The sequence below is a fragment of the Astyanax mexicanus genome, chromosome 1, assembly GCF_023375975.1.
Source record: "Astyanax mexicanus isolate ESR-SI-001 chromosome 1, AstMex3_surface, whole genome shotgun sequence".
Taxonomy (NCBI): domain Eukaryota; kingdom Metazoa; phylum Chordata; class Actinopteri; order Characiformes; family Acestrorhamphidae; genus Astyanax; species Astyanax mexicanus.
Genome location: NC_064408.1, coordinates 120,172,198 through 120,193,244, shown reverse-complemented (window position 1 = coordinate 120,193,244; position 21,047 = coordinate 120,172,198). Strand labels below are relative to the sequence as shown.

At 34.6% G+C, this 21,047-nt stretch overlaps 1 protein-coding gene across 1 annotated transcript in view; it reads right to left on the bottom strand.

Annotated features, from left to right (window-relative positions):
- si:dkeyp-97a10.3 (uncharacterized) overlaps positions 1–15,534 on the bottom strand; it is a 32,801-nt gene extending 17,267 nt beyond the window's left edge. The window contains exons 1-4 of the mRNA XM_022686856.2: positions 15,437–15,534; positions 11,554–11,611; positions 8,719–9,066; positions 4,992–5,258 (exon numbers count right to left, since the gene is read on the bottom strand). Of these exons, the coding sequence (XP_022542577.2) occupies positions 4,992–5,258; positions 8,719–9,066; positions 11,554–11,596 (658 nt within the window). The 5' untranslated portion in view covers positions 11,597–11,611; positions 15,437–15,534. The remainder of the gene's footprint in view (positions 1–4,991; positions 5,259–8,718; positions 9,067–11,553; positions 11,612–15,436) is intronic.
- Positions 15,535–21,047: the final 5,513 nt, after the last annotated feature.

The window sequence follows — 21,047 nt, the reverse complement described above, 5'->3', positions numbered from 1 at the left end:
TTAGTGATTGCTAGGGTGTTGCTAGGTGGTTGCTATGGTGTGCTAGGTGGTTGTGATAGTGATGGTAAATAGTAAGTAAATGGCTGTTGTGGTGTTATTAGGCAGTTGCTACAGCATTTCTTAGTGATTGCTAGGGAGTTGCTAGGTGGTTGCTTTGGTGTGCTAGGTGGTTGTGAGAGTGTTGGTAAATAGTAAGTAAATGGGTGGTGTAATGTTATTAGGTAGTTGCTACAGCATTTCTTAGTGATTGCTAGGGTGTTGCTAGGTGGTTGCTAGGGTGTGCTAGGTGGTTGTGATAGTGATGGTAAATAGTAAGTAATTGGGTGGTGTGGTGTATTAGGTAGTTGCTACAGCATTTCTAAGTGATTGCTAAGGTGTTGCTAGGTGGTTGCTAGGGTGTGCTAGGTGGTTGCTAGGGTATGCTAGGTGGTTGTGATAGTGATGGTAAATAGTAAGTAAATGGGTGGTGTAGTGTTACTCGGTAGTTGCTACAGCATTTCATAGTGATTGCTAAGGTGTTGCTAGGTGGTTGCTAGGGTGTGCTAGGTGGTTGCTATGGTGTGGTAAGTGGTTGTGATAGTGTTGGTAAATAATAGCTAAATGGGTGGTGTAGTGTTATTAGGTAGTTGCTACAGTATTTCTTAGTGATTGCTAGGGTGTTGCTAGGTGGTTGCTATGGTGTGCTAGGTGGTTGTGATAGTGATGGTAAATAGTAAGTAAATGGCTGTTGTGGTGTTATTAGGCAGTTGCTACAGCATTTTTTAGTGATTGCTAGGGAGTTGCTAGGTGGTTGCTATGGTGTGCTAGGTGGTTGTGATATTGTTAGTAAATTATACCTAAATGGGTGCTGTAGTGTTATTAGGGAGTTGCTACAGCATTTCTAAGTGATTGCTAAGGTGTTGCTAGGTGGTTGCTATGGTGTGTTGGTAAATAGTAAGTAAATGAGTGGTGTAGTGTTATTAAGTAGTTGCTATAGCATTTATTAGTGATTGCTAAGGTGTTGCTAGGTGGTTGCTAGGGTGTGAAAGGTGGTTGTGATAGTGATGGTAAATAGTAAGTAAATGGGTGGTGTAGTGTTATTCGGTAGTTGCTACAGCATTTCATAGTGATTGCTAAGGTGTTGCTAGGTGGTTGCTATGGTGTGATAGGTGGTTGTGAGAGTGTTGGTAAATAGTAAGTAAATGGGTGGTGTAATGTTAATAGGTAGTTGCTACAGCATTTCTTAGTGATTGCTAGGGTGTTGCTAGGTGGTTGCTAGGGTGTGCTAGGTGGTTGCTAGGGTGTGAAAGGTGGTTGTGATAGTGATGGTAAATAGTAAGTAAATGGGTGGTGTAGTGTTATTCGGTAGTTGCTACAGCATTTCATAGTGATTGCTAAGGTGTTGCTAGGTGGTTGCTATGGTGTGATAGGTGGTTGTGAGAGTGTTGGTAAATAGTAAGTAAATGGGTGGTGTAATGTTATTAGGGAGTTGCTACAGCATTTATTAGTGATTGCTAAGGTGTTGCTAGGTGGTTGCTAGGGTGTGAAAGGTGGTTGTGATAGTGATGGTAAATAGTAAGTAAATGGGTGGTGTAGTGTTATTCGGTAGTTGCTACAGCATTTCATAGTGATTGCTAAGGTGTTGCTAGGTGGTTGCTATGGTGTGATAGGTGGTTGTGAGAGTGTTGGTAAATAGTAAGTAAATGGGTGGTGTAATGTTATTAGGTAGTTGCTACAGCATTTCTTAGTGATTGCTAGGGTGTTGCTAGGTGGTTGCTAGGGTGTGCTAGGTGGTTGCTAGGGTGTGCTACGTGGTTGGGATAGTGATGGTAAATAGTAAGTAAATGGGTGGTGTGGTGTATTAGGTAGTTGCTACAGCATTTCTTAGTGATTGCTAAGGTGTTGCTAGGTGGTTGCTAGGGTGTGCTAAGTGGTTGTGATAGTGATGCTAAATAGTAAGTAAATGGGTGGTGTAGTGTTATGAAGTAGTTGCTACAGCATTTATTAGTGATTGCTAAGGTGTTGCTAGGTGGTTGCTAGGGTGTGATAGGTGGTTGTGATAGTGATGGTAAATAGTAAGTAAATGGGTGGTGTAATGTTATTAGGTAGTTGCTACAGCATTTCTTAGTGATTGCTAGGGTGTTGCTAGGTGGTTGCTAGGGTGTGCTAGGTGGTTGGGATAGTGATGGTAAATAGTAAGTAAATGGGTGGTGTGGTGTATTAGGTAGTTGCTACAGCATTTCTTAGTGATTGCTAAGGTGTTGCTAGGTGGTTGCTAGGGTGTGCTAAGTGGTTGTGATAGTGATGCTAAATAGTAAGTAAATGGGTGGTGTAGTGTTATGAAGTAGTTGCTACAGCATTTATTAGTGATTGCTAAGGTGTTGCTAGGTGGTTGCTAGGGTGTGATAGGTGGTTGTGATAGTGATGGTAAATAGTAAGTAAATGGATGGTGTAGTGTTATTCGGTAGTTGCTACAGCATTTCATAGTGATTGCTAAGGTGTTGCTAGGTGGTTGCTAGGGTGTTGCTAGGTGGTTGCTATGGTGTGCTAAGTGGTTGTGATAGTGTTGGTAAATAATAGCTAAATGGGTGGTGTCGTGTATTAGGTAGTTGCTACAGCATTTCTTAGTGATTGCTAAGGTGTTGCTAGGTGGTTGCTAGGGTGTGCTAAGTGGTTGTGATAGTGATGGTAAATAGTAAGTAAATGGGTGGTGTAGTGTTATGAAGTAGTTGCTACAGCATTTATTAGTGATTGCTAAGGTGTTGCTAGGTGGTTGCTAGGGTGTGATAGGTGGTTGTGATAGTGATGGTAAATAGTAAGTAAATGGCTGTTGTAGTGTTATTAGGTAGTTGCTACAGCATTTCTTAGTGATTGCTAGGGAGTTGCTAGGTGGTTGCTATGGTGTGCTAGGTGGTTGTGATATTGTTAGTAAATTATACCTAAATGGGTGGTGTAGTGTTATTAGGTAGTTGCTACAGCATTTCTTAGTTATTGCTAGGGTGTTGCTAGGTGGTTGCTATGTTGTGCTAAGTGGTTGTGTTAGTGACGGTAAATAAAAGCTAAATGGGTGGTGTAGTGTTATTAGGTGGTTGCTACAGCATTTCCTAGTGATTGCTAAGGTGTCGCTAGGTGGTTGCTATGGTGTACTAGGTGGTTGTGATAGTGATGGTATAAAGTATCTAAATTTGGGCATAGTGTTATTAGGAGATTGGTACAGTATTTCTTAGAAATTTCAAGGGTGTTAAGTGGTTGCTATGGTATCTACTAAGTGGTTGTTATGGTGTCGTTAAACATTAGCTACTTAGGCGCTTTAGTGTCGTTAGGTGTTGTTGCTTGTCTGTAACTCTATTCTTTAATAGCTCAACATGGAGAATGTCATTTCCATTGAAAGCTATTCAGAGAAGACCTTATAAACCACTGCCGCAATTTTCAGAGCTGTCTAAAGGATTTAAAACCAAATCTACATTGCAGAAAGCAAGATTATTCAGATGTTTAAAAGAACCAGCATTCATTACTTTGAATAAATGCACATTACATTATCTCAGCCTCGTTGAGTAGTGTTAGCCAATAGCAGGGCAGCAGATTCTGCAACATTACCGAGCTAATTAACCCTGATTGGCCTGAACAATCAGAGAATATGCACCACACTGGGCATTTCATCAAATCGCTGCCAAAAGGACAGGCTGATTAAAATCTTTATTTTTTTAAATGTCAAGAGATCAGCATATTTATGTGTGTGTGAAATTTCAATTACATATTGCCCAAAAACAGAAAACATTTTTAGATTATGCAAAATAACACTGTGAATGAGCTAGCGACAGTGGTACTGTATATTCCACACACACCTACTGCAATTAAGATAAGATAATTCCAGTTTCTTAACATTTAATTCATTGCATACTGTATTTTTAAGCAACTGATGACACGTACATTTTTCTTTGAAACATAAAAGAATATTCACCATGAACAGAAAAATGAATAAAAAAGTAAAATAAAAAGTGATTAAGCTGGAAAGTTTTTTTTTTTTTTTCTCATGGACAGTGCTGCACCAAGGACTGCCAGCAGGGAGCTGGTAGACATATAAATGGTAGAGTTGGATCTCAAAACTCCAACTCCCAGAATCCCCAGCTGCACCACAGTCAAACCACACTTCTCTGTCGCACCTTTGTAGAGCAGAAGAAAAAAGATACGAAAAAAAGAAAAAGAAGAAAAAAAAGAAAGTGAAAAAAAAGAAACAAACAGAGAGAAAAGAAAAGGAAAAAAAATAAAGAGGCAGAAAATAAAAGAAAACCCAAGAAAAGAGTAAAACTAAGGAAGAGTTTATCAGAAAAGAAGAGTATATGAGGTATTTAAGTTATATAGGGGATATGAGGTATATAAGGTATATGAGGTATATAAGTTATATAGGGTATATTAGGTATATGAGGTACATAAGGTATATTAGGTATATAAGGGTATAAAAGGTATATAATGGTATATGAGGTATATACGTTATATAGGGTATATTAGGTATATGAGGTACATAAGGTATATTAGGTATATAGGGTATATGAGTTATATAAGTTATATAGGGTATATGAGGTATATAAGGTATATGAGGTGTATAAGTTATATAGGGTATATTAGGTATATGAGGTACATAAGGTATATTAGGTATATAAGGGTATATAAGTTATATAGGGTATATGAGGTATATAAGTTATATAGGGTATATGAGGTATATAAGTTATATAGGGTATATAAGGTATATAAGGGTATATGAGGTATATAAGTTATATAGGGTATATGAGGTATATAAGGGTATATGAGGTATATAAGTTATATAGGGTATATGAGGTATATAAGGTATATGAGGTATATAAGTTATATAGGGTATATTAGGTATCTGAGGTACATAAGGTATATTAGGTATATAAGGGTATGTAAGGTATATAAGGGTATATGAGGTATATAAGTATGTGTAAGTGTATAAAAGCATATGTAAGCGTATGTAAGGGGGTATATAAACTCACAGTAGACGGTGAGGGTGGCGGAGGCAGTCTGGGCGCTGATGGGGTTGCTGACGGTGCAGCTGTAGACTCCAGCGTCGCTCCTGCTCACCGGACTGATGATCACAGATCCGGCGCTGACGGTGACGTGAGAGTTGGAGACGAGGCCGGTGCTGCCGAGAGCCCACACCACACTGACCCCAGAACCTTTACCCCAACTACACCTCACAGACACGTTCCCACCTTCTATAACCAGAGACGGAGCCACCACACTCACCTGACTCACCGCATCTACACACATCATACACACACACACACACACACACACACACACACATACACAGAAAATTATTTAAAACATAAGAAATCTGAAGGAATGGAAACAGGAAAAAGAGAAGAAAAAGGAAAGAGAAAATAGAAGAAAAGGAGATAAAAAGAAAAGAAAAACTGAAAAAGATGAGATGAAAATGAGAAAAAATAAAAAGGAAAGAAAAAAGCAAATAAAAGAAATGTAAAAAGAAAAAGGTAAAAAAAAGCAAATAAAAAGAAAAAAAGAAAAATGAAAGAATGGAAAAGAAAAGATAAAAAAGAAAAGAAGAAAAAATAGCAAAGAAAATAAAAGAAAAAAAGGAAAAGGAGAGAAAAGAAAGAAAATAAAAGAGAAAAAAAGAACAAAAAAGGAAAGTAAGAAAAAAGAAAAGGAAAGGAAATAAATTAATAGAAAAAAGAACAAAAGGAAATAAAAGAGAAAGAAAGAGAAAAAAGGACAAATGTAATGGAAAAGAAAAGGCAAGAAAAGAATACAAAAGAAAAACGAAAATGGAAAACAAAGAAAATAAAACAAAAATAGGAAAGATAAGAATAGAAAAGATAAGAAAAAAGGAAAAATAAAAGAAGAAGAAGAAAAGAAAATGAAAAAACAAAAGGAAATAGGAAAGAAAAGAATAGATAAAAGGAAAAATGGGAAAAGAAAAGTAAAAGGGAAAAGAAAAAGCAAAGACAAAAAGAGAAAAAAATGAAGGAAATGAAAAACAAAAAGAAAAAAAAAGAGAAAAAGGAAAAGAAAAGAGAAAAGGAAAATGTACAAGTTAATGACTTAATCAGTAATTAATGTGGAGTTAAACTAAAACTACTATAATCATTAGTTCAGTAGTATATACTAAGTAATTACTGGTATAGTAGTTAATATAAGAGATTTAGGTGTTCATGCAGCAGGAGTTCGATATCTTAATACGCTCTTTATCTATATATAATATTTAATCCTAAAAGTGCAGTTTCAGAGAAGGTGTGTAAATAACAGTAACTGTGTGATTAGTCGTGTCGTTTGTGTGAAATTCCAGTGTAAATATTGAATCAGTCCGCCCACTGTTCCACACACCCGTCACAGATCCTGCCTTATTTACTCAGCTCTCTGATTGGGTTCAGAGACTCAGAGCACATTAGTGCCCTGCCTTACAATTCATATTTCTTAATGCTAAGCGTTTATGACGGGCGTGCGGCTTCTTACAACCTTAAAACCTACATGAAGATCTTCACATTTACAGCTACAGTGTTATGAAAAAAGTGTGTCTTTTTTAAGATTTTCTTTATAAATCATTGGTTGTTCAGATCAGCAATTTCAGGTAAATACAGTATATAATATAGCAGAAGAATACAGTGATATTAGAGAAGTGAAATTAAATTGATAGGATTTACAGAAAGTCTGCAATAATTCTTTATACTAAATTAGGCAGGTGTATAAATTTAGGCCCCAACAGAAAAATTACATCAATATTCAGTAGATCCTCCTTTTGCAGAAAAAATAACAGCCTCTAAAACCTTCCTATAGCTTCCAATGAGAGTCTGGTTGAAGTTTCTGGTTGAAGGTATTTTGGATCATTCTTCTTTACTAATCATCTCCAGTTCAGTCAGGTTTGATTCAGGTTTCTGATCATGAACAGCATGGATGCTTTAAATCACACCACAGATTATATTTCAGTAATATTTCTGCATTCTGCTTTAATGCTTTAGTAGATTTAGAGCAGTGTTTTTAGTGTTTAGTGTTTAGAGTTTAGGGTCGTTGTCTTGTTGAAGTATCCAGCCCCGGCACAGCTTTAACTTTCTCACTGATTCTTCAACATTGTTCTCAAGAATCTGCTGATATTGACTGGAATCCATGTGACCCTCAACTTTAACAAGATTCCCAGTACCTGCACTGATCACACAGCCTCACAGCATGATGGAACTGGCACTAATTTTACTGTGGGGAGCAGTAAAGTGTTTATCTTGGAATGCTGTGCTCTTTTTCTGCCATGCATAATAATAACCACCCTCCAAATAACTCTTCTAATTTTAATTTTATCAGTCCACAGAACCTTATTCCAAAATGAAGCTGGCTTGTTCAAATGTGCTTTAGCTTTAGCAAACCTAAAGCGGCTCTGTTTGTGGTGCACCTTAACCCTTTGTCATGATTGGATTCAGCTGTGTATGTAGGTCAAGGGTCAATGAGCTTACCAAACAAATTTTGTGTTCCAATAATTTGTTCCAAATGTATTAAAATTAATACAATTACAAGGGTGCTCAATATTAAGCACCTGCCTATTTTAGTTTAAATAATAATAGCACACTTTCTGTAAATCCTATAAACTTCAGCAATTTCACCTCTCAAATATCACTGTGTTCATCTGCTATATGATATACAGTATTTAACTGAAACTACTGATCCAAACAACCAATGATTTATAAAGGAAAATCATAAAACTATCAGGGGTGTCCAAACTTCTTCATAGCACTGTACATATGCTGGAATAAGTGTTCAATAAATATTTTATTAACTGTAGTTTAGTAATATTAATGTTTAAATTTCTTTTAAAATCAAAAGACAAATATATTTAGGGAAATACATTTCATTCACTGCTGGAATTAAAGTAGATTTGAGCCATAAATGTCCTTTTATTTCAATGCTTTTGATACTTTAGACGGGTCAATGGCGTATTTATGGAGGACCAAAACTGCCAAAATTAAAAATAAATATATAAATAAAAACGTAAGTAAATTACTCAATAAAAGTAATATGGTGATTAAAACAGTAAAGAATAATTATAATTAATATAAAATAAATACATATACATAAAAAATAAAGATATTAAATTGTTATTTATGGGTTTAAATTCTCTTTTGATTCGTTTGTTTATTTATTTATTTACATAACTGTTTATTTCTGCATTTATTTATTTCCAGATTTTCATTTATTTCTGTATTCATTTGTTTTCAGATTTTCATTTATTTCTGTATTTATTTATTTCCCAATTTAGTTATTTCTGTTTTTCCTTTTCCTTATATGATAATGAAGGGGCATCCAACAATGATGTCACAGTGTCTTAGCATTCCTATTGGTTGATCGGTGTCAGATAACCTAGATTGATTGTACATATCTTTCCCCTTTGGCGGTAAATTTGGTAACATAGAAAATGATTATAAAACACGCCCCTTCATTATCATATAAGAACAAGGAAATACAGAAATAAATAAATTGGCAAATAAATGAATGCAGAAATAAATAAACAATTATTAAAAAATAAAAAAGATGTTAATAAAGAAACTCATAACTAACAAAAAATTAAGATATTTATTTTTATAGATATGTATTAATTTCTATATTAATTATAATTATAATTTATATTTACATTTATTTATTTGTTTATTTTTAATATTGGAAGTTTTGGTCCTCCATATTTAGACAAGTAAATGGCGTATATAGGGCATATCTTACCGTAGACCTTTAAAGCTACAGAGAGGGAGTTGGTGGTGAGTCCGGTGGTGGCTATCGGTACCACCGTGGCCGTGTAGTTTCCAGCATCGCTGAGCTGGGTGGAGCTGATGGTGAGCTGAGTGGCAGTTATGGTCACTCTGCCCTGGTACTGAGATACTGAGTTAAGCACAGCCTGGCCTCCCACCCACTGACCCAGGGTACTCCCACCAGGAGCGATCCAGGCCACGGAGAAGGTCTCGGTGATGGTCTGCAGAGAAAAGATGGCATTACTGCCTGTAGCCACCAGAACTGGAGACGTCTGGAACTGGAGAGGCGCTGGGTTCTGGGTGTCTGCGGTCTGGAGTAACACTGCCAAAAAGCATCGAAACATGAGAGCACAGAGTTACTGTAAGATAGAGGTTCCAAAACTTCAGTGGACACTTTTATCCAAAGGGACTTACAAATAATAATATACAGGGGTTGAACAATGAAACTGAAACACCTGTCATCATTTTAGTGTGGGAGGTTTCATCATGGCTAAATTGGTGCAGCCTGGTGTCCAATCTTCATTAATTGCACCAGTAAGAGCAGTAAGAGTGTGAAGGTTCAATTAGCAGAGTAAGAGCACAGTTCTGCTCTAAATATTGCAATGCTCACAACATTATGGGTGACATACCAGAGTTCAAAAGAGGGCAAATTGTTGGTGCACGTCTTGCTGGTGCATCTGTGACCAAGACAGCAAGCCTTTGTGATGCATCAAGAGCCACGGTATCCAGGGTAATGTCAGCATACCACCAAGAAGTAGCAACCACATCCAACAGGATTAACTGTGGATGCTGTAAGAGGAAGCTGTCTGAAAGGGATGTTCGGGTGCTAACCCAGATTGTATCCAAAAAAACATAAAACCACGGCTGATCAAATCACGGCAAAATTTAATGTGCACCTCAACTCTCCTGTTCCCACCAGAACTGTCCGTCACCACAATAAATTATTGTGGTCTAAAACCAGGTGATTCAGTTTCATTGTTCACCCCCTGTATATTTAGCAATAGAGGGCATAGATGTTTAAGACAGGAACATTGTTAGACAGGGCCTAAATGAGACCAAAAGGATGTATTATAGATGATTATGGCTTACAGCCAATTAAAACCCAAAAATCAGTGTCTTAGAAAATTAGAATATTATAAAACTAAGACCAATTGGTACTTTTAGCAGTGTGGGCAGTGTGCCAAATCCTGCTGGAAAATGAAATCTGCATCTTTTTATAAAAGTTGTCAGTAGCAGAGGGAAGCATGAAGTTCTGTAAGATTTTGTGGGAAAACAAAACTGCACTGACTTTAGACTTGATAATAAAACACAGTGGATCAACACCAGCAGATGACTCTCCAAACCATCACTGATCATCAGTAAATTTTACATTTCATTTGTAAATCAAGGGAGCAGAGTCTGGAGGAAGAGCGGAGAGACACACAGTCCAAACTGCTTGAGGTCTAGTGTGAAGTTTCCACCAATCAGTGATGGATTGACATTTAACATTTTATTTGCTGGGTCTTATAAAATCTGAAATCTCCAAAATCTGGTTTATGCAAAACCAAACACACATGTTTCCTAGGTTTTCCTAGGTGACAGGAATATCAATTAAAACATATACATTAAATACGTAAAAATTTGATCTTTACGAATTTAGTGGTGCGAAAATACAATTTTAGGAAAGCACAATGTTATTATTCTCTATTTATTATAAAATTGAAATAAGGAAAAGTTCACATTTCTAAGCAATCTGTAAAGTAGGATCTAATGAAAGAAAGAGTACAGTTCTGCCATCTAGTGGGCGGGCTTTAAAACACTACACTAATTGAACCACTTCTGACACCAATCTTTATGTCTAAACTATTCATTTAAAATGGATACTGTGTATCCATTCAATGGTCTTATTGAAAATCAGTACAGTACTTCAAAAAAACTAAATATAGCAGTATTCAGTATATCAATATTTTCTTAACCCGTCCACCTAATCCATTAAACTTAAATGAGGGCAAATCCACACCCCTTAAACTCCTTTTACATCGACAATAAACAGAATGAACGAGTGTGAATGGGCAGGTTCACACAAGTTTCCTCTGCTGAGAAGCGTTGAACACATCCAGATAGCTGCGCTGTTAAAATAGCAATCGGCAAAAGCCAGAGTTCACCTGACTGTTAAAAGGAATGGCCAGTGACATGCTGACTGGTTTATTTAAATGTTATGCCTAAAAAACACAGCCATGATGAATTAAGAGAATTAGTACATGCCTTTCGTGCATTTTGAGTCGCACAAGGTGTACTTTTCCTGTCGTTACGATAGCAAAGACACACTGACAAGCTCTAAATCAAGCTAAAGCTGCATGGTGCATGAATAGCACAACCTATGCATAGCTAGCTATCTAGCTAAATGTATGACTGGAGTAACATGCTGAAATAAATGTACTATTAGAATAGCACTTTTTTATTCTAGTTTTGTTCATTTTCTTACCGTAGACCTTTAAAGCTACAGAGAGGGATTTTCTTGACATAAGAAAATTCTCTACAAAGAATTTTCCCTGGATTTTTCCAAATATTAAATATCAAAACAGGCAAAAGCAGGGCTACACTAAAATAGAGCCAAACAGACAATAGTACGGGAACGTACACACCACTGAACTGCAGTCTGAATTCTGCAGCAGTTCAAAGAATGTGGTTAAACCAGAGAAACCCATTTCTATTTCTGTCTTCAGCCACATCAAAAGACAAACATCCTACACACCAAGCTTTCAATCACATTCAGCCTTGCTTTACTGCTTCACTTTAATCATTAATAAAAGTGGATTAAAACACCTACCTGCCAAAGTTATCAGAAGGCATGAGTGTACCAGTATGTTCATCGCAGTCTGGAGGAGCTAGATAAAGATAAAGAGAAACAGAGATTAGTGTGGACTTTTTTACGCTTAAGTCTCCAGTGAATGATTATTATTATTATGATCATCAGTAGTTTAACTTTCCCTGTTTCACCTTAAATAGTGCAACAGACAGCAGAGACTGCAGCATTTAATGTGGAACAGAAAATTGAAATAAAATAAAAGCTAATAAAAGCTCATTTTAGCTCCCCATCACAAAGTCATTAAGAAATGGAGAGTAATGATTATTTGCTGCATCACCTTAAACCATAATCAGCAGCAGCAGTTAGGTTGCTGAACTTTATATGGCGCTACACTGATATAGTTAGCTATATCTGTATTAGGGTCATGAAGGGTTGTCCCAATTCTTAATAAAGGAAGATTTCACCTCTTTCTCTTATTATTCTCTTCTAGGGGGAGTTCTAAAGAGTTCTAAGTATGGAAACAATATTATAAATATTGAGTAAAATTATTATTATTAATTGCTGAACATGTAGCAGTAAGCATCTTAGAATAGAATAGTATAGAATAGAATATCTTTTTTTTTGTCATTATACCAATTATAACGAAATTAATGTACAATCCTCTCCGGTGTCACAAACAATACAATTAGAAAAAAACTATGTTTTAACTAAAATAAATGACCAAGAATCTAAAGATAGAATTAGCAAAAACAAACAAGATGCAAAATAGTGACAGATTACCCACTGCCCTATTCAACAATTAAATATTGGACTTATATAAAAATTTTTCAGATGTTAAAATGTAACAAATATTGCACAGTCCCAGGTTGTAGGAAATTTTATATATTTTTAAATTATTTATATATATTTTTTGTGCAAAATAGGGACAGATTGCACACTGCCCTATTTAACTATTAAATATATTGCATTTATAGAGTCCTATGTCTTGCTGTTTTTGAGTCGATTTGTTCTCATTTTATTAGTTCTTCAGTCCCTTTAATCCCTTAATAATAAAACAATAAAAAGATAGATAGATAGATGATAGATAGATAGATACTTTATTGATCCCGAAGGAAATTTAAAAAGGTTTTGACAGAACTTTCTGCAGTTAAACAAAGATAAAACAGAGATTATTTTATTTGGGAATAGTAATGAGAGGCACAGACTAGCTGCCTATCTGGATTCAAAAAGTCTGAAATCTAAAGAACTAGTGCGTAATCTTGGTGTACAAATGGACTCTGATCTCACTTTTAACAGTCACGTCAAAGCCGTCACCAAATCAGCATTTTATCACCTCAAGAACATCAATAAGATCAGAGATTTTCTGTCTAAAGCAGATCTGGAGAAACTCATCCACGCCTTTATTTCTAGTAGGATTGATTACTGTAATGGACTCCTAACTGGACTCCCAAAAAAGACCATCAAACAGCTTCAGCTGATTCAGAATTCAGCAGCCAGAGTTTTGACTAGGAGTAAAAGAAGGGAGCACATCACCCACCCCATCCTTAAATACCTACACTGGATACCAGTATGTTACAGAATAGACTTTAAGGTACTGTTACTGGTGTATAAATGTGTTAATGGTGCAGGACCAGCATATTTATCTGATGTGCTCCAGCAGTATGAGCCGAGCAGAACTCTCAGATCATCAGGAACTGCTCAGTTAGAGCTGCCTAAAGTAAAAACTAAACACGGAGAGGCAGCATTTAGCTACTACGCTGCTCTTAAATGGAACCAGTTAACAGAGAGCATTAGAAGAGCTCCAACACTAAACATGTTTAAATCCAGACTGAAAACCTACATGTTTGATCAGGCTTTCAGCTCAGCTTAAAACACTGCAGCTCCGCCCACTTTTATTCTGTAACGGCACTTTTATATTATGTTTTATTCTTATTTTAATTTTATTTCCAATTCCTTGTTGTTCTTTTACATGTTTTTAATTTTACTTCTCTTTGTTTTAATCATGTATGTTTTATTCATGCTTTATTCTTATTTTATTTTTATTTCAAATTCCTTGTTGTTCTTTTACATATTTTTAATTTGACTTATCTTTGTTTTAATCATGTTTGAATCAATCATGCTTTACTCTTATTTTAGTTTTTATTTTCCATTTTTACTGTTATTCTTTTACATGTTTTTTTTTATTATTATTTTTTTATTATTATTTTTATATGACTTCTCTGTGTATTTTCTAATTTGTAAAGCACTTTGAATGACCGCTGTGTATGAAAGGTGCTATATAAATAAACTTGCCTTGCCTTGCCTTGCCTTGATTGTCACTGATGTCAAAGGGGTGGAGCTATCCCAAGACGACAGCATCGACAGGGAATTCTTAGACAATATTAAATTGTCACAGTTTAGCCCATGTCTGTCATGTTTCTCCCTCATTTGGTCTCTTGTGCTCCTGCCCCTCTGTTTACCTGTCATGTGTTTCCCAGCCATGTGCTATTGTTGTGTTTTGGTCCTGTCTCCGCCCTAGCCCCACCCTCTCATTAGTTATTTGTAACCCCCCCCCCTCTTGATTGATCCTCAGGTGTTTCCAGTTTCCTGTTCCCTCCTTGTGTATATAAGCCCCTTTGTTTCAAGCCTTCTTTGTCTAGTCTTTTGTTAGTTTGTTTGCTGTCTGTGTTCAGGTTTGTTTCATGCTGTCTCTTAGATTCCTGTTTTCAAGTTTAGTGTTTTGTAGTTTTGTATTCAGTGTAACTTTGGTTTATTTTGTTTGTTTGTTTGTTTGTTAATTTGTTTTAGTTTGTTAATTTAAATAAATATAATTATTCTGCACTTACGTCCATCCCCTCACTTTTGTAACATAAATAGACTGATATTTCTTTGAAAATTGCTACATTAGTCATTGGAATGCCTAATTTATGTGTTTCTAAATGTAGAAAACATGACAAAAAATGTGCAAATAAAAAAACGACATAGAGAAAACTGTATAAAAAACTTAAGCAAACAAAAATAGGTTATAAGTTATACTGATATCGACTCCAGTTCGCAATACTGCACCTTCCTTTTTCACTTACAGTTACATTGCACACACACTCATCACACACCGGTGAGAATTCACAGCCAATCATGTACAGCATACCCTTAACCGGAAACCACCTCCACCGCGAGGACTGCAGAGTGCCGATCTATATCATTTTTAGGGTGTATTTAATTTAAAATATCCAATTTACTTGATTTCCATGTTTTTGGACTGTGAGAGGAAACCAGTGTCCTTGGAGGAAACCCACACAGATAGGGACTTGAACCCAAGACCCAGTGCTGGGAGGCAAACGTGCTAACCACTAGGCCACCGTAGCTCGTTTAGCCTTGATAGCACATACGATAGCATAAGGCACACGTGAGGCTTGTTTTCTCCTAGTGTTTGTTCCTTCTCCAGCCCTGAGGGAGTTTTATAAATATAAAAACTGGAATCGGTTGAGTTGTTTTAGTCTTATTATTGAGTTCTATTGATTTTATTCAGTCATTTTATTCCATGAAGCAAGCTAGAAATGTTCTACATTTTGTGGCTGATGTTAAAATATTATCTTTTTCTGTCTTTTCAATCAATATTTTTAACATTTCAAATTAGGATTAAGTTTTATGTTTGGTTCTGTTCCTCGACTATATGATAAACTATCCTCTTAAAACATTGTTTGTTTTTCTTTTGGGCGTTTCCTGAAAGTATCAATATGAACTCTCTGTTCCACCTTAAAAAACATAAAGCCACAGTTACGGCTGAAATATTTAAGGTGGAATGAAGAATTCAAATAAGAAGCTAATGAACTGAATATAAACCAGACAAATATATTAAGCATATTTAAACCTCTATTACGTAATAATAATAATAATAATAACATGCGTATTAATCAGTACTCACTGTTCACTCCTCTGTTAGCAGTCATGATATTATATAATTCATATCCATCCGGAGATCCGAACACACGATCTGCTGCCTACAGGAGAAAACAGAAGTATGACATCATCACTACCTGTCTCACCTCTTCCTGATTTACCTGTTTGTCCTGCTATGAGAGACACACCTCACAGCACAGCTTAGCTAAAAGGCTAAAGGCTAGCACAGGTGAGTTTCTGTCTGATCTTTACTGGAATTGTTAAAAATGATATGAAACTATTAAGCCTCCTGTTTTTAACCTTAAAATTTACATTTTATCTCATTAATTTTACTGTAAACATGTACATTATATATATATAGTACTTTGAGGTCGGCCTTCATATATTTGGTACCACTTTAAAATAAGACTACCCTTATAAAGGGTTTATAAAGGGTTTATAAATTAGATTATTAATCATTATTGATTAGGTTGTAAACGCCTTAAAATCCATTGATAAGCTTGATGTTTGATGCAAAGCATCAATTAAAAATGCAACAGTGATCCATTCTTTCAGTATGACAAAAAAGCAAAAACGAAAGAAATCTATAGGGGCAAATACTTTTTCACGCCACTGTATACCAATCAATCAATCAATCAATCAATCAATCAACCTTTATTTTGGCTCGGATTTACATTGAGGGCAACCCTCATTTACAATGTAGCTGAGCATTTACAGAAACAAGGATTGACATGACAAAGAAAATAATAACTAAATTTAATTATTTAAAAATAACAGTAAATAAAGTATAAAAATAGATTAAAAAAATAAAAATAGAATTAGAACAAAATAAAAAAATAATAATTAATAATAATTATAATAAACCTTGGTTTAATTGATAAAAAATTCAGATCAAAAGAAAATAACTTACTTTTACATAATACAATAAAAATACAAATAAATAAATTAACTAAAAAAATAAAAGCAATAATAATAATAATAATAATAATAATAATAATAATAATAATAATAATAATAATAATAATAATAATAAGGAAACAAATAAAAAGGAAATAAAAAATCAAAAGAAGACCTAAAATAAAAAATGAAAGTTAAGAATAAATAAGATTTAGTAAAACAGGTACAGGCTGTCTGAAGGTGGTTAGATATTAAATGTTTAAATTGATTTAGTGACTCCAGTGAGCTGAGTGTATATAAACTTTTAGAGAGTATTGCGAGTATTGTGTTTTAAAGCTGCATTGTTTTAAATAGAAAAGAAAATAAGCTTAATACAACAAAAATTAGTTAAAATTAGCTAAAACTAACTTTTACATAATACAAATAAATCAATAAACTAAAAAAATAAAAGCAATAATAATACAAATAATAGTAATAATAATAAAAGAAAATCAAAATAAGTTTAAAAGCAAGAATACAAAACTGTTTAAAAAATGAATAATAATAATAATAATAATAATAATAATAATAATAATAATAATAATAATAATAATAAAAGAAAATCTAAATAAGTTTAAAAGCAATAATACAAAACTATAATAAATAATAAATAATAATAAAAAATATAATAATAATAATAATAATAATAATAATAATAATAAGAAGAAGCAGAAGAAAACAAATAAAAAGGAAATAAAAAACTAAAAGAAGAACTAAAATAAAAATTAAAAGTTAAGAATATTGTGTTTTAAAGCTGCATTGTTTTAAATAAATTAATTATTTAATGTAAAGGATGAATTATTTATTACAGTATGTGTTTGTGTTGTGTCTCTGCTGCTCCACTAGATGGCTCTGATGGTTCTCCCCATCCTGCTGCAGGAGACTACAGTGCACCAGCGCTGGTGTCATACACTGCATACAGAGTACTGATGCTGGGGTATGACTGTGTTGGTTCAGCAGCTGAGATGACTTATATTAAAACCATCCCTAATTATATAATTTAGTACCAGTAATTAGTAGGTTGTACACACCTTGAGTTCAGTGTTTTTTTTTCTCATTATTTTAAATGTTCTTCATTGTAGATTAATACTAAAGTCATCCATACTATGAAAAAAAACACATGGAATTGTATTTATTTATTTAATAGTTTATTTAACAGGGACAGTGTACATGATTTAACATTACTGTAAATGCAGCAGAATTCACCTATCACATAGATAGATAGATAGATAGATAGATAGATAGATAGATAGATAGATAGATAGATAGATAGATAGATAGATAGATAGATAGATAGATAGATAGATAGATAGATGGTATGACGGTATCACCTGCATACATCTGTATATAGACACCTGGGCAAACTGAGGGTAAGTCAATTGTATGAAGTGAAAATAAAAAATATAAAGTGAAAATAAAGTGAATTATTGAATATACAAACCAGAATATGTTTTATATTTTAGTTTCTTGATAGTAGCACCTCTTGTTTAGATTAGACAGTTCCGCACCTCTCTGATGGATTTTCTCAGTCAGATTAATGAGGTAGAGTCTCCTGGAATTCAGGCTAATTTCAGTTAACAGCTGTGCTGAACTCATCAAGAGTTAATTACTTGAATTTCTAGTCTCTTAATAAAGTGTTTGAGAGCATCAGTTAAAGTAAAGTAGTGAAGAGGTAGAGTTACAGGTATACAGTGAATAGTGAATATTTGAGTAATGTTCTAATCCAGATTATGAGAATCAACAAAAAAGGTCGTATTACATAATTTTTCAATCATTTTAAAATGTCTAGTTGTGGTCTCTAGTATTAATGTATGCCATGCAAGCAGGGTTTGTTTTTTTTTTGCTAACAGAACTGCGAGGCAGTGAGACGAACAAGAATTAGACACATTTTAAAATAAAGACATTTTTAAAAACAGTCTTTGCAATGTCATATGTTACTTTACAACATATGTAATAATGCCATGATAAGTGGTAGTTTTTTGCTTACTTATTCATTTATACACTTAATTAAGGGGCACTTTGGGGCAGCTAGGGCAGAAAGAGCCAAACTGGCAGGTGCTCCAGCCCCCTCCGCCCCTCCCTCTGCACGTGCCTGTTGCACAGGATAAGTTTATCAGAGTTTCCAGCCTCAGAAACCACAAGTTTAACCCAGTTTAACCCCAGATAAGAGCACATAAACGCTTCTTCACAGAGTATTTTTTTGGTTTGTTTAGCACTTTTTAAGTTACTACATGATTCCTCTTATGTGTTTCTTCATAATCTGGATCACTTCACTATTCATTTACTATGTAGGTGTGTCCAAACTTTTGACATTTGAGAAAGCTGTATAAAATGTGGAAAAAGTTATTAAAAGTCAAGGTTAACCATTCCTCTATATCGTCGCTGTCCAATGAAAAACAGCAACTTTACAGGAGAGAGAAAAAAACCTTGTAAACCTTCAATGGAAGTCAATGTAAAAAGAGATTATTTCAGGTCATTTTGAAGAATTTCTATTGGTCCGTTCATTAAGAAATTTTGGCACAGTGTAAGGGACAGCTTGTCTGTTCAAATTATGGGTAACACTTAATTTTAAGGAACACAAATTAGGCGCTTATTAATGTCTTATTTATTATTTGCTTAATAAAGCCTTAATTAGACATTTGTAAATGATTTATTCACTATTTATTAGGCTTTATTCTGTGTTTTAAGTGTTATAATGGCTGTATTAGTGTCACGGGTGACCCAGGCAGGGAGACGAGGAGGCGGACACAAGTGCAGGTAGGGTGAAATCAATAAATAATAATTTAATAAATAAATATAAATACACCAGGAAACGAGAAACAAGTAAACACTTAAACATAAAACAGGGAGATATATACAAGGATCAAGGGAGTGAACTAAATAAATTAAACTAGATAAACAAATAACCAAAAACCAAAACAAACGAGAGAAACCAGAGAACATCAACTAAACCAACAAGAGATAATAAATAGCAAAATAAACTGGGAGTAAATAAACAAAGAAACAAACGAGGGACTGAATAAATACAATACTAAACAAGGCAGGGATATATACAAGGAAAACTAACAAGAGGCTAAACTAGACAGGGATAAATAAACTACGCAGGGAACTAAAGGGAACAAGAAACAAGAAGATGTAAACAAGGAACTAGGGCTAGGGCTAAGGCTTGAAATAACAAAGAGACACGGAGAGACAAACAACAGGGGTTAGTGCAAAGACCGACGGAGACAAAGTGGTAGACGAGGGCTATTTAACAAACAGGAAACACACTAGAATTGGAAACACCTGGGGCAGGGGCGGAGCTACAAATGAGAAACACATGGAAAAGTACTGAAACAGAACACAGGGGCACAGGTCACGTGGGACACACACAGAGACATGAGACAGGGCTAAGACATGACAATTAGTTCTTATAGTGCACAATAAGCAGTTATGTTAAGCAGATTAGATTATTAAGCATTAACTATTAGCTAATTCTACACATTATTAGTGTATAATTTAATTGTCAGCAGTTTGATCTATGTGAGTTTAACTGTGCTGGAGTTTATTTAAGTTAATAAGGGGTTAATAAATCATTAATAGACCAAGAACTCTACCAAATTCTAAAGTGAGCTTCTGTTCATCATTAATTACAGACTAAAAATAACTGAATAAATGTTTAATAAGTAAATTTTTTCCACAATTTAGCTAATAAGAGCTTTATAAGTCACTAATAAACCAAGAACTGTACCATATTCTAAAGTGAGCTTCTGTTCATCAGGAATTAGACACTAAAAATAACTGTGTGTGTTTGGCTTCCCATGTACAGAAGTTTAATGTCAAAAATGCAATTGTCCAAATGAAATAACAGAAAACACATTTTAGCACATTTATTCTCTATTAAATTCAAGCTGTTTTATTTTCTGTTAGATGTAACATAACTGTTTATACAGCCATTATTAATAATTTCCACATAACAGACCCCTAATTAAGCACCAATAACACTTAATAACACAGAATAAAGCCTAATAAGTGGTGAATAAATAATTTACAAATGTCTAATTAAGGCTTTATTAAGCAAATAATAAGACATTAATAAGTGCATAATTTGTGTTTCTTAAAATAACGTGTTACAAAATTATGTAGTAAACTAAAAATTGATTTAGGGAGGTTTCTTATTACTAAGAAGACTCCATACATAAGTTTGATAGAGGAGGAAACATTCATGCCTGGAAATATGACATAATGCTGAAAACGAAATCCAAGAGACCCACCCAGATGGTAATTCAATCAATGTGCTTCATATATTCGCTGTAGTTAGAGGGAGGATATTGGAGACAGCTCAAAGCATTGAAGGAATGAATTTGCGAGCAGAAGTAAAAGGGAAAATGGGTTTATGGGTGTGTCTGAAATGAAGCATATGTTGTGTTCTCAGCCAATAAACTGAAACTGCTGGGAACCTTACAGCAGGAGAGGTCAGTTTCAGTTATCTGTGATTGTTGAACTATAATAATCCTGTCCGCCTTAGAGTTCGTTATTAGCGTGGGAGCGTTATCTACAGTGGGAGAAAAAGTATTTAGTCAGTCACCAATTGTGCAAGTTCTCCCACTTAAAAAGTTAAGAAAGGCCTGTAATTGACGTCATAGGTAGACCTCAACTATGAGAGACCATGATCCTCCCAATCTGACAGATCAAGACAGGAGAGCACTGGTCAGAGAAGC